The sequence below is a fragment of the Nerophis ophidion genome, linkage group LG14, assembly GCF_033978795.1.
Source record: "Nerophis ophidion isolate RoL-2023_Sa linkage group LG14, RoL_Noph_v1.0, whole genome shotgun sequence".
Lineage (NCBI taxonomy): Eukaryota > Metazoa > Chordata > Actinopteri > Syngnathiformes > Syngnathidae > Nerophis > Nerophis ophidion.
The window spans coordinates 32,003,568-32,017,753 of record NC_084624.1 but is presented as its reverse complement, the minus strand read 5'-3'; the positions used below and the strand labels follow the sequence as shown (position 1 = coordinate 32,017,753).

General features: G+C 38.6%; 1 protein-coding gene across 2 annotated transcripts in view; it reads right to left on the bottom strand.

The window, feature by feature from the left end:
• Positions 1-14,186, bottom strand: part of tnr (tenascin R (restrictin, janusin)) — a 221,649-nt gene that overhangs the window by 15,431 nt on the left and 192,032 nt on the right. For both annotated transcript variants that reach the window (XM_061920431.1, XM_061920430.1), the window contains 3 exons: positions 13,277-13,409; positions 11,957-12,108; positions 10,615-10,711 (listed from right to left, as the gene is read on the bottom strand). In XM_061920431.1, coding sequence (XP_061776415.1) covers positions 10,615-10,711; positions 11,957-12,108; positions 13,277-13,409 — 382 coding nt within the window. The remainder of the gene's footprint in view (positions 1-10,614; positions 10,712-11,956; positions 12,109-13,276; positions 13,410-14,186) is intronic.

The following is a 14,186-nucleotide window of genomic DNA, read 5'->3' as shown; positions in this document are numbered from 1 at the left end:
AATAATATAAAAAATCCTTTATAAATATATTTATAAAATAATACTTCAACAAAATATGAATGTAAGTTCATAAACTGTGAAAAGAAATGCAACAATGCAATATTCAGTGTTGACAGCTAGATTTTTTGTGGACATGTTCCATAAATATTGATATTAAAGATTTCTTTTTTTGTGAAGAAATTTTTAGAATGAAGTTGATTAATCCCGATGGATCTCTATTACAATCCCCAAAGAGGGCTTTTTAAGTTGATGATTACTTCTATGTGTAGAAATCTTTATTTATAATTGAATCACTAGTTATTTTTATATATTTTTTTCCAAATAGTTCAAGAAAGACCACTACAAATGAGCAATATTTTGCACTTTTATAGAATTAGAAACTGATTACATAGTGCTGTATTTTACTTCTTTATCTATTTTTTTTCAACCAAAAATGCTTTGCTTTGATTAAGGGGTACTTGAATTAAAAAAAGGTTGAGAACCATTGATCTACAGTATCTCCACTTCTGTGAAAATGTAATAATCACTTATTCTTCAGTTGTTTGATACTTTACATTAGTTTTGGTTGATACCACACATTTGGGTATGAATCAGATACCAAGTAGTTACAGGATCATAGATTGGTCATATTCAAAGTCCTCATGTGTCGAGGGACATACTTCCTGAGTTTATAAACATAATATACATTTTAAAAACATTAAAGAAGATGTTGTGATGCCAAAAAATATCGACATAATCATAGTAGTATCGACTATATACCAGGGGCGTCGCCAGACAGATTTCACTGGGGCACGTGCCCCACTGTTGATCTGCAGTGCCCCAGAAAAAATTTCACCAATAAAAAAAAAAACGCTTCAGAGTTTTAAGTCTACATAACATAGACAAGAGCGCACATACTACTTAGTATGGTAATTGATTGCTACTGTATTCACTCCACGAAACAATGAGCACATGGCTAATTAATATGGTAATTTATTCACGTGTGGATCGAGACTTCAGTTGAGAGAGAGAGAGAGAGAGAGAGTTAGAGAGAGAGAGAGGATGAGAATCACTGCGTGAGGTAGGTACCATTAGCCAACACAATTTGTTGATTACATTATTTTGATTTTGATTTGACTCAAACTGTAACTCCGAGATGGATATCAGAAAGTTATTCGCCCGCAGCAGAGAAGAAGCAGCAGGAATGAGAGATGTAAGTGAAGTCCTAGCTAGCTAGGCATCATCATTGTCTTAAGTTGATGCTAAGTTAGCTAACGTTATTCCTTGTATCAAGACAATCATATTCATTTGCTGTACGAGCTGTCGGGGGAATTTCCAATGAACATGAAACATAATGTTGGTTATTGTCTGCTGGTTCTGCATCAATGATGATTTGGAGTCAGCATGTGTGAGTTGAATGATTTTCAAATGGTTTATCTTCAGGAAGAAAAACATTTTTCCATATCATCAAATCGTGAGCCAAATTTTAAAATCTTTCAAGTTTATTTCACAGAAAAATAGCACAGTAGACTTGTCCTGTTAATCGGTGTGACTTTGACCAAAATAATCTTGTTTTGTCACCAGAAAAATGGCTACAGCTAAAGCATCTGGCTTTGTTTCCAGTAAAAATAGTAACATTTCTGTATTTGTTTTCAGAAAGATGGCTGAAAATATGGGGTTTTGTTGCCCCATTTAGATTTTTAAAAAATATATTTCCATGTCTGTCCTGAGTCCTCCTCCAACTTGTCAGTCGGTTTGCCTTTTGCTAAAATACTCACTAATAGTCACTAGAAAAATGGCTAAAAATATCTGGTTTTGTTGCCACAATTTGATTTTTTTCTCCCTAAACTTTTTTTTTTTCCATGCACACATCTGACTGCGACTCACTGAAAATGACACACAATCCACTTTTATGTCACGACCCAGCAGTTGGGAACCACTGGTCAACTGTATAACAGTTACTGTAATATTTCCATGTCTGTCCAGAGTGATTGACCACTTTGCAAAAATGAAAACGAGACGTTACAGTTTACTTCTCAGAAAATGATTCCCTGAACAGACACACAACAGTTGTTCATTTATTCTACTACTGTGGCTTTATTGTTTTGTGTATATTTTATAGTTTTGTGTATCTGAAATAGGATTAGCCACATTGCCTTAAATGGAAATTAAATAATATAAAAGAACCCAAAGATGCAGGGGTGCTTTTTTGTTTTTGTTTTACTTTTGTAGATGTTAAATTTGCAGATGATTTCTGCAATAAATATTTCAAAAAGATTCATTGCTCTTCCTTTTTGCTTTAACAGTAGCAGTTTAGAAGTCTGGAGTAAAAAAAGTGCACAAGTAGGTCAAATGCATTAGTTAATTTCAGGTGGTTAATCAAAGATCCATACAACATAATCTGATATGATTTCATAGTTTAAAGCACTATTTATGTATTTTTTATGATAAATAAGTGCTAAAAATGTTTTTGCTTGCGCGCTTTGCATGCTCACATGAATTATTTGTGCCCCAGGTGTGCCCCAGTACAGTATTAGGTCTAGTGACGCCCCTGCTATATACGCTATTGTACTTGGTATCATTACAGTGGAGGTCAGGTGTAGATCAACCAATAGACATCTCGCTTCCTGATGAATTAGAACTTGTGATTGGATACTCACTTTGGAATGACGAGTATCCAATCACAGTCTAGTTAACATCAGACTACCAAAATAGGCTACTGTCAACAACTTGTAATCCGATTGGCTATCGCAACTGTCTGATTGGCTATCCGCTAACAGTCCCGGTGAGTATCCAATCACAGGGCACTTTAATGTCACGTTCAATGTGAGGCCATCGAGAAAGCCTTACTGACAATAAATCGTGATTTGGGTGGCTATCGCAAATATCTATCAACTGTATGTGCCTGTTCTCTTACAGTGCATAGACAGACGCCTGCATTGATGCTTCTGAAGGCCTCAGGCCGATTTCGTACGGCATGGCAACATGAGATAGCTGAATTCTGATTGGATAAAAACTCTTACCTAAAAACAACAGCATAATATGACATGAAGAGAATATGAATACTTTTAGATATTTAAGGAAAGTAAATAAAAAAATACTTTTATCTTTAACTATGATCATGATTTCTGGTTATGTTAGACCAGCAAATAAAGCTTTGCTGGCCCTGACGGCACACCACTGCTCAGGGTACATCGATACTTCAATCATGAAGCAAAAAAAAAAACTAAACCATTTGTAGATAAAATACACAAAAACTTGTCAAAAGGAACTCATGCTCCCACGGACTTGCCAAAATGACTGGAAAACCTATAATGTGCATGCCAGGCCAGCAGGTGGCGTTGCCAGTTTGTAAAGTGTGTAAACTAGAAAACCAAATGAAATTATGTATGGTGGGATCTTGGTTTTTGGACAATTTTCGGCAAAACTTTCACCTGGGTTTCTTAAGCTGTCTCAGTTATCGTATGGCCAAACGTCCTGGTAAAAAAACTATGATGTTTACCTGCGTATCATTCCGCAGAATTGATTATCCCAACCGATGGTGGCTCTTATTCTGTGACGATTGGATGTTGGATTTTTAGAGTTGACAACTGATAATGGAATGTCTTGAATGATTATTATTTAGTGCTGTCACAGTAAATGTACTGTTAAGGAGTTAATAAAAATTTGCTTTAATCGCGCAATCATCGTGGGTCCTGTAAGACCCTCAGTACATGCCGTAGTGAGGGAAAAGCAGCGGCTTGAAAAAGAAAAGTCTATCCTGAATGGCAAAGTCAACTCTAAAGCCTTGGTAGTCTGTTCTTTCGACAAAACCACCGTTATTATTTCCACGCACTGTGAGAAAGTGGAGCCCCTTCTAGAGCAATCTTCTTCTACTATTATTCTATTACAAAAAGTGCAAAAGCTGTTGAAAAATATTTGGCTCAAACACCATGCATTGACCATACATACTGGAGATGGACCTCCCGTGGAGCACAAAGTTTTTGACAATGACGTATTTGCTTATCTCTAAAATTTGACAATAGCAGCTGATGCCCATACAGTCATTGTATGTCCCATACTGTGTCCTGGGCATCCGAAAGTGGAGGCTCCTCTATGGGGTCTTGGGGCACTACTTTACTACTGTTACCCCAGGTGGCCCTTGGTATAGGCATAGCACCTGACTGCACCCTAGCCAGGGATACGGTGAAGACCTCAACGGTGGAGCAGACGGAAGACGGTAGATGTAGGAACTACCACAACGGCTGCAATGGCGGGAGAAGGCTGCAGCAGAAAAGGGTCTCCAGTCATCTTGAAGTCCATGCCACTGGACCCTGACCTGGATTTACCAAGGATCGTGTGGTGACTCTCTGTGCACCAGTCTCCCCACGTTAAGCAAAGTCACGCACAGGCATCCTCCATAAAGGGATACACCCCTAAGGAGGATCATCATGTTCGCTTTGAGTGACCGGCGATGGTGATGATCCCATAGTGAAAGTTTGTTATATTCATATAAAATAGGCAAACCAATAGCTACTCTTTAATTTATGTTCCCCTGGTAAACTTAAAAAAATGTTTACCTCTCTTATATATTAGGGCAGTATAACTCGGTTGGTAGAGTGGCCGAGCCAGCAAATTGTAGGTTGCAGGTTTGATCCCCGCTCCCGCCATCTTAGTCACTGCCGTTGTGTCCTTGGGCAAGACACTTTACCCACCTGCTCCCAGTGCCACCAATACTTAGATATTGGGTTTCACTATGTAAAGCACTTTGAGTCACTAGAGAAAAAGCGCTATATAGATATAATTCACTTCACTACTGCAATATAGTGCAAACATGTAGTTAGGGAATAACATATTTTACCATTTGAAAGTGTTGTGTACTTTATAGTGACAGTTAAAAAATGTTGTTGTATCAGTACACCAGCGATAAGTTGTCCATGTTAGCACACAGTTTGTGCTGACAAGCAAAATAAAGAAAACATTTTGGGATAAAAAAAATAAAAAAAATAAAAAAAGTTGTTTTCTGTACTCCTTATGCACAAAAAACCTAACACAATCGGGGCCCAAGAACCAAGGTACAGACTGAACTATGATAAGGTCGTACTGTTGCCAGCGATGTGCAAGTAACAAGTCCTTTTAATTAAGCACAGTGCAGGAACAAAAGTTGAAGTAGTGAACAAAAGGCACACAGCACAAAGATAAATGGTGGCACTATACATTAATCCAGTTCTGGAAAGAGGCATAAAAGTGAACCTAAATAGAACAGATTAACCAATAGAACACAAGGAGTCCAACAGTAAGTCTTACCAAAACAAGAGCACCAGAACAGGAAATTATGTTAAAACATAGGAAAATATAGAACATCGTCCAAACCATCATGTGGGACCATGACAAATTATGCCCTGTTAATGTAAATTATGGACTATAAACCACATTTTTTACCCTACGCCCTGAAATCTGCGGCTTATAAAATAATGCGGCTAATAATTAGCTAACAGCAATAATGTTTAATGTTCTATAGTTTATTTTATTAAACCCAAGCCGAGAACTAAAATGGTGTGTTATTGTTTGTGATACAGCGCCATCTTTTGGACGACTTCGCTCACTGCAGGTGTTGCGGGTTGAATATATAATTCCCGTTAACTGTCTTGACCCGGAAGTGAAACCGTCCATAGCGTTTTTGCTCGAAATAATTCTTCACTCGTCACTCCAAGCTAAGTTTGCAAGTTTCACAATTTAACCAAAAACAATTTGCACTTACTAAACCAGTGCATGCGTGATGTCTGTCGGAGTGTTTTCATGCATATCTGTACATGCTAGCGTCGTTAGCTAGGGCTAATATGCTAACACGTCTGCAGGTGTCTGTGTTAGTATTATTAGCTTACAATGGTATTCTTTTGTATAGTTTCCTTCCATCCATCCATCCATTTCCTACCGCTTGTCCCTTTTGGGGTCGCGGGGGGTTAGTGGAGCCTATCTCAGCTGCATTCGGGTGGTAGGCGGGGTAAACCCTGGACAAGTTGCCACCTCATCTTTCAGTTTCGCAAATTCCTCAGTAAATCCACTAAAATTTCCCCGTGGAGTTATTGAGTCTGTTTAGCTGATTGGATCGATAGTTTTGGTAGCTAGTGTGACCTTGACGATGACTTCCATTTTGTTTCATCTGCCGTTTTACTGCCGCGTTAGAGGCACCGTTTGGAAACAGTTAATGTAAATAAACATTTATAAAATATATGTTGAAAAGGGGTGTTGGTGCATCTGCCTCACAATACGAAGGTCCTGAGCAGTCTTGGGTTCAATCCCAGGCTCGGGATCTTTCTGTGGGGAGTTTGTATGTTCTCACCGTGACTGCGTGGGTTCCCTCCGGGTACTCCAGCTTCCTCCCACCTCCAAAGACATGCACCTGGGGATAGGTTGATTGGCAACACTAAATTGGCCCTTGTGTGGGAATGTTGTCTGTCTATCTGTGTTGGCTCTGCGATGAGGTAGCGACTTGTCCAGGGTGTACCCCGCCTTCCGCCCGAATGCAGCTGAGATAGGCTTCAGCGACCCCTCGCGACCCCAAAAGGGACAAGTGGTAGAAAATGGATGGATGGATGTTGAAAAGGTTCATTTAGTCAACTGACGTGTATTTTTAAATGGTTGATTTATAGGTAGGCTAGTATGTGTAAATAACTAATTTCACAATGTATATACCTGTGGCTAATGTATGGCAAAAAAAAAAATTCCCCTAAAATTTAAAGACGTTGTGAGTGACTAGAACAAATTATTTGGATTCACACATATTTTTTTTAATCTGAAGAATAAATTATTTTTTTTTTCCACACAATTTGGTCTAGGTTGGACCATTTGGAACGGATTGCTAATGAAAACCGAGGTATCCTTATATCTGGAACTTATGGGACTAGGCGAAATATTGGTTTTGTACCTGCCCCAACACTTTGGAAGAGGTAAACAGCTCAGCAAGATGAGTCCAAAACTTGGTATTTCAACTTATTTTAGCAGTACACAGCTTTTATAATCGAAAAAAAAAAAAAAAAAAAAGCCTTGCTTTCAAATGTTTTACGTTTTCAGGCTCCAAGACAGTTGACTTCATATCTGGCATCACAAGGAGGGGGGAGTTTGTGCTCTCAATGGAGCCAAAAGTAGCTCTACACCCTGAGGTGACATTAGGCGGCTTTTATGCGGTAAGAAACAGAAGAACTGGCACGGACCAGAGAGGCAAGCTCAACCTTGAAGTGGACTACTAAAGTGCACAGGAAGAAGCACACCTCCATGTAGGTTATAATAAACACAGAGATAAAAAGTTCGGCAGTATCGAAGCCATAAGGAGTGTTTTGCCATCACATTTAAACTAGTAAAAGCTCCACATTGCTGGAAAAACTATTAATGATTTATTCATGATTCATGCTGTATCATTTCCGTCTTGTATATTCCTATGGTGTTAAATCAAAGCTAGTCTAGATTGCTCCTAATTGAGATTTGATACAAAAAAAACAAAACATCATTGTGCGCTTATCACTAATAAACTGATGCTTACCCATATCATTTTGTATTATGATCCAGTATTTGCGGAGAGAGTGTTGTAATGCGGTGATAATGCAACACCATAAAACTCCCGATGGGTGTAATTTAATTTTTCTAATCAAGAAGCCCCCCCCAAAAAAAATAAAAAAACATTTTCTTTTTAATTCATAATTTTCCTGATGTTCTTAATGAAATATTCATGCAACGGTCTCTTTTAATCATCTGTAGCAATAAACAACAACACACAAAAAAAAAGGGCATTCGAAGAAAATGTGGCTCATTTGCACATTTTGTAATGAATATAATTATTGTTTCATAATGAGAATGCAGTTGGAGGTGGGGGGTGGGGGGGTGGAAAGGGGGTGGGGGGCGCACTCAGACAGTGGACCTTATTTTCCAGTCTCTAAGGCGCACTGAAAATATTTTTTTTCCCTCAAAACTTAATAGTGCGCCTTATGACCTAATGTACGGAATAATTCTGGTTTTACTTTCCGACCTCGAAGCAATTTTATTTGGTACATTGTGTAATGATAAGTGTGACTAGTAGATGGCAGTCAAACATAAGACATACATGTAGACTGCAATATGACTGTGTCATGTCTGTTGATCATGTTTTTGTTTGGTCATGTGCTGTTTGTTTTTTGGACACTCAGTTCCTGCTTTTTCACTCTTGTTTTGTCACCATAGAAACCATTAGTTTCACCTGTGTCACATTTGGAGTTCGCATCTGTTTTCACTAATCATGTCTATCATTTCAACCGAAAGTTGCCAGGAAGTCAGCCTGGCGACTTTACCTCCATTCACTTCATGCCATGCTACTCATACTGTCCATAGTTTTGCTCTTTGCCATGCCACCTAAGTTTTGTTTATTCTTGTCACAGTAAGTGTTTATTTGTATCATGTTCATAGTTTTTTGCCCAAGTGCTAGTTTTTGTTTCATTACTCAAGTTTGTTCTCTGCGTTTTTTGCGCGCCTTTAGTTTTGTACCTTTTTTTTACAGCAATTAATAAATATGTCCCTACCTTCACGTCTTGCCCGCGCCAACTTTCCTTTGCCTTCCGTAAAAACAAACCCCAAAGTCCACGTCATGACAGACTCAAGTAAACAACACCAACATTTTATATGTTCCATTGAAAATATAGAACATTATACACGGCGCTCAAAAATCTATCAAAATGTTTTAGTACGACTTTGGTAAGCTATTAAGCTGCACTGCTTGATGGATTGTCGGCACATTAACCATACGAGTATTATTATGGTGTGTGTATAAGGTAAGACATATTATATGGCATTTTGTTTCACAATATTATGACATCTCCGGCCTTTTTGTTGTTTCCGGATGAGGAGATGATGCTCCGTTATTGATTGAAGTAAGGTTTGAATGTCATCAAAACAGTTAGCTCCATCTTTTGACACTTCTTCTATTCCCATCCTTGCACGCTACACCGCTACAACAAAGATGACGGGGAGAAGACGCTGTCGAAGGTGAGCCACGTAGATAAGACCGCCCATAAAACGGCGCATCCTGAAGCGACTGTCAGAAAGCGACTTGAAGATGATCTGTAAAACATAATCTATGCAACATTTTGACCAAATAACCACCATCACACGTTATGTATACCAAAAGGAAGTGTTTTCCATTTAGAAAAAAAAAAAAATAATACGACTCCTTTAATGAGCCCTGTAATCCGGTACGCCTTATATATGCAAACAGATCGAAAATAGACCATTCACTGACAGTAAGGCTTATAATCCGGTGCGCCCTATTATCCAGAAAATATGTTTTTGGTGCTTTGTTCTAAGGCAGTGGTTCTCAAATGACGGTACGCGTACCCCTGGGGGTCCTTGAAGGTTTGCTAAGGGGTACGTGAGATTTTTTTTAAATATTCTAAAAATAGCAACAATTCAAAAATCTTTTATAAATATATTTATTGAATAATACTTCAACAAAATATGAATGAAAGTTCATAAACTGTGAAAATAAATGCAACAATGCAATATTCAGCGTTGACAGATAGATTTTTTGAGGACATGTTCAATAAATATTGATGTTAAAGATTTATTTTTTTGTGAAGAAATGTTCAGAATTAAGTTCATGAATCCAGATGGATCTCTATTACAATCCCCAAAGAGGGCACTTTAAGTTCATGATTACTTCTATGTGTAGAAATCTTTATTTATAATTGAATCACTTGATTTTTTTCCAACAAGTTTAAAGTTATTTTTATATCTTTTTTTCCCAAATAGTTCAATAAAGACCACTACGAATGAGAAATATTTTGCACTGTTATACAATTTAATAAATCAGAAACTGCTGACATAGTGTTGTATTTTATTTCTTTATCTCTTTTTTTTAACCAAAAATGCTTTGCTTTGATTAAGGGGTACTCGAATTCAAAAAATGTTCACAGGGGGTACGTCACTGAAAAAAAGGTTGAGAAGCACTGTTCTAAGGGATAGGAACATTGAGAATTCAACCTGGTATAGTGAAAGAAGCTTGATGTTAGCTGTGAGCTATTTTATCCTCATACGGTGTTTAGTGAAGCTTGTTTAGCTATTCCTAGTCCTGGAGGGATATTTGTAAGAAAATGACTTTACTTGTTGCCATGGAGGCAAGGATTAGTGATTTAGAAGTAGCTAAAACACTACTGACTGCAGATGGATGTTCGCCCCTCGCTAGCTAGCCATGTTTAAAATCACCTCTTCCTGAGGGCGTTTCAGTGTTATAACTTCACCTTTATCATTAGTTTTTAGGCCAAAATGCGTCCGTTCTCCCTTTTCTGTCCACACACTGTGTCTGCTTGTAAGTACTCTGTGATTGTGTGCTGCTGAACATGCTCATCTGCTCGCAAAATCAGCTATGTCATGACGTGACGAAATACTGTCATGCCCAGGAATTGGTACTTTTCAAACAGAATATAGTACTATTTTTGATTCATTAGTACTGCGATACTATACCGTACAACCCTATTTCCAAGTATCCATTAGTGAGTGATGAACATGGCCGCTATAAGTTTAATCATTTATTGTTTCTGTTTTTTTGTATCACAATGCTGGAAACCACTCCAAATTATAAAGTATTTGATGAGTTCTGATAAAACTTATTGATGAGAAACAGCTTCTTCTTACCTAACCAGAATTCATCCTCCAGGTTCCCAAAACCGACTCGATAGTCACTCCACTTCCTGGAAAAATCTGTAAGGCCGTTCTGACGTCGCTGAAAAACCTGCACACCAAAAGTGATCATATTTCAAAATTAAAATAATACTTAACCCAAAACCAGTGAAGTTGGCAAATTGTGTAATTCGTAAATAAAAACAGAATACAATGATTTGCAAATTCTTTTCAATTTATATTCAATTAAATAGACTGCAAAGACAAGATATTTAATGTTCAAACTAAGAAACTTAATTTTTTCAACATATGTTGCTCCAAAACCTGTATGTACCTTTCAGCATGATTGTGCCTTCAAAGATAAGATACCCATGCCTTGGGCACTAATGCACCCCCATACCATCACAGATGCTGGCTTTTGAACTTTGCGCCTAAAACAATCCGGATGGTTCTTTTCCTCTTTGGTCTGGAGGACACGACGTCCACAGTTTACAAAAACAATTTTAAATGTGGACTCGTCAGACCACAGAACACTTTTACACTGTGCATCAGTCCATCTTAGATGAGCTTGGGCCCAGCGATTCCGGCAGCGTTTCTGGGTGTTGTTGATAAATGGCTTATGCTTTGCATGGTAGAGTTTTAACTTGCATTTACAGATGTAGCGACTAACTGTAGTTACTGACGGTGGTTTTCTGAAGTGTTCTTAAGTTTTGATATCCTTTACACACTGATGTCGCTGTTTGATGCAGTACTGTCTGAGGGATCGAAGGTCCATAATATCATTGCGCACGTGTAGTGATTTCTCCAGATTCTCTGAACCTTTTGATTATTTTACAGACCGTAGATGGTGAAATCCCTAAAATCCTTGCAAAAGCTCGTTGAGAAATGTTGTTCCTAAACTGTTGGACAATTTGCTCACACATTTGTTCACAAGGTGGTGACCCTCACCCCATACTTGTTTGTGAATGACTGAGCATTTCATGGAAGCTGCTTTTATACCCAATCATTACAACCACCTGTTCCCAATAAGCCTGTTCACCTGTGGGATGTTCCAAATAAGTGTTTGATGGGCATTCCTTAACTTTTTCTGTCTTTTTTGCCACTTGTGCCAGCTTCTATGAAACAGGTTGCAGGCATCAAATTCCAAATGAGATAATATTTGCAAACAATAACAACGTTTTCCAGTTTGAACATTAAGTATCTTGTCTTTGCAGTCTATTTAATTGAATATATGTTGAAAAAGATATGCAAATCATTGTATTCTGTTTTTATTTACCATTTACACAACGTTCCAACTTCACTAATTTTGGATTTTGTAATAATAATTGTTATGGAAGGGATCTGAGCAACATCTTACAATCCAGCCTCCTTCGTCCGTGCCCATGTCACAGTACACCTGCACACCCTGGCTGGGGTCCCTGTTGATGTAAATGGTGTAGACGCCGCTCAGCGTCTCGCCGTTCAGCAGGTGCTGGGCGCAATTCTGAGGCGTTGCAAACAGACGACTCCCTGCGGAGGAAGAGAAGAAGAGGAGGAGGAATGACACACTTGAGGGGATTGCTGTCTTCATGCACCACACCTGGAAACAAACAGCAATTCCAAGCAAAATATATATATATTTTTAAATAACCTATTTTTCTTTATCGCTGCAATTAGGATGTTTCTATCCTAAAAATGGATTAAAGGCACATCTTAACACTAAACCCACATGTAATTATCTTTTATACGACTTATGAGCACAGTTTGAAAGCGGTCCTGCAATGAAGCCTACTTCCCGGGACCCCGTCCAGACACAAGAATGTGTGAGTGTGTGTGTATGTGTGTTAATATCCGATTACTTTTCCCTTTAACATGTTCTATCTACACGTCTGTTAAAATGTACTAATCACTTATTCTACTGTTGTTTGGATGCTTTACATTAGTTCTGGGCTGATACCACAAATTCAGGTATCATTCCGATACCAAGTTGTTACAGGATCATACATTGGTCATATTCAAAGTCCTCAAGTATCCAGGGACATATTTCCTGAGTTTATAAACATATTACCATTTTTTTTTTTAAATGACAGAAGATGTTGTAACCCAAAATTTTTGAAAATGTAATTATAGTAATATCGAATAGATACGCGCCTGTACTTGGTATCATTACCTTGGATGTCAGGTGTAGATCCACCAATGGCATTTGTTTACATGTAATAATAACATAGCTACGGTGTGTAGTGAAGCATGTTCAGCTATTCCTCGTCTTGCAGGGATGATAATTGTAAGAAACTTACCTTATTTGTTACCATAGAAACGAGGATTAGTGATTTAGAAGTAGCTAAAGCACTGCAGACTGCGGCTGGACCTTAGCCGCTAGCTAGCTAGCCATGTCTTAAAGCACCTCTTCCTGTGGGCGTTTCAGTGTTATAACTTCACCTTTATCGTTTTTAAGCCAAAATGCGTCCGTTCTCCCTTTTCTGTCTACACACTGTGTCTTCCTTTAAGTACTCTGTGATTGTGCGCTGCCGATCACGCTCCTCTGCTCGTAAACCAACAATGTCATGACGACAATGGAGGTGCGGGGGGACCGGCACTTTTTAGAGGCGGTTTGGTACCAAATATGATTCATTAGTATCGGGGTACTATATTAAATACCAGTATACCTTACAACCCTACTGTGTGTGTGTGTGTTGACCTGTGATGAAGGTGGTGGAGACGACAGCGCTAGTGTCAAAGCCTCTTGCCGCCTGCAGCTTGACAGTGAACTCCGTGGTCTCGGCCAGACCCTCCAGACGAATCCACGTGTCTTCTGAGTCGAGGATCAACTCCTTGTATGTAAAAAAAACATTTGCAGAGTTAATTATTCATAAAACTACAATACATCCATTCCTTTACTGCTTGTCCCCTCTGGGAATTGTGGGTGGCCTGGAACCTATCCCTGCATGGATAAGTCGACTACAATACTCATTTTGGAAGTTGGCGGTTTCTGTCCAGAAAACTTGTAATACAGTTACAGTTGCATACGTTGGTGTATAAAAGAGTGGAGCATTAAAAAGAAAGGTAGAAAAATATATTATGAATAGCTTTAATAGAACATACTTTTTCCATACATAGAAATGAAGAACACAACAAAGGATTATGTCCAAATATGTTACATGACTGTTTTTGTGTGCTTCCCACCGGTGATGTTGCTCCCCTGTTTTTGCTACTTTCAGTCACAATGGTCCCCGGGGGAAGGCGGTTGTAACTGAGCACAGCTGTTTGCAATCGACTCACCCTGTTTAGTTTGATCATGCACACCTGTTGGCATGGGATCTTCCCACGGTACGTCCACCACACTGTGTCCTTGCCAGTGCAACTCCTACTCCAAGCTACTGTTTGAGCCATCCCACTAAGTATTCTCCTTCGTAACCCTTTTGTGAGTTTTTTGTTGTACCGTATTTTATCGGACTATAAAGCGCACTTAAAATCCTTTCATTTTCTCAAAGATCGGCAGTGCGTCTTATAACCCGGTGCGCCTAATGTAAGTTATGATTCTGGTTGTGCTTACCGACCTCGAATCAATTTTATTTGGTACGTGGTGTAATAATAAGCGTGACGAGTAG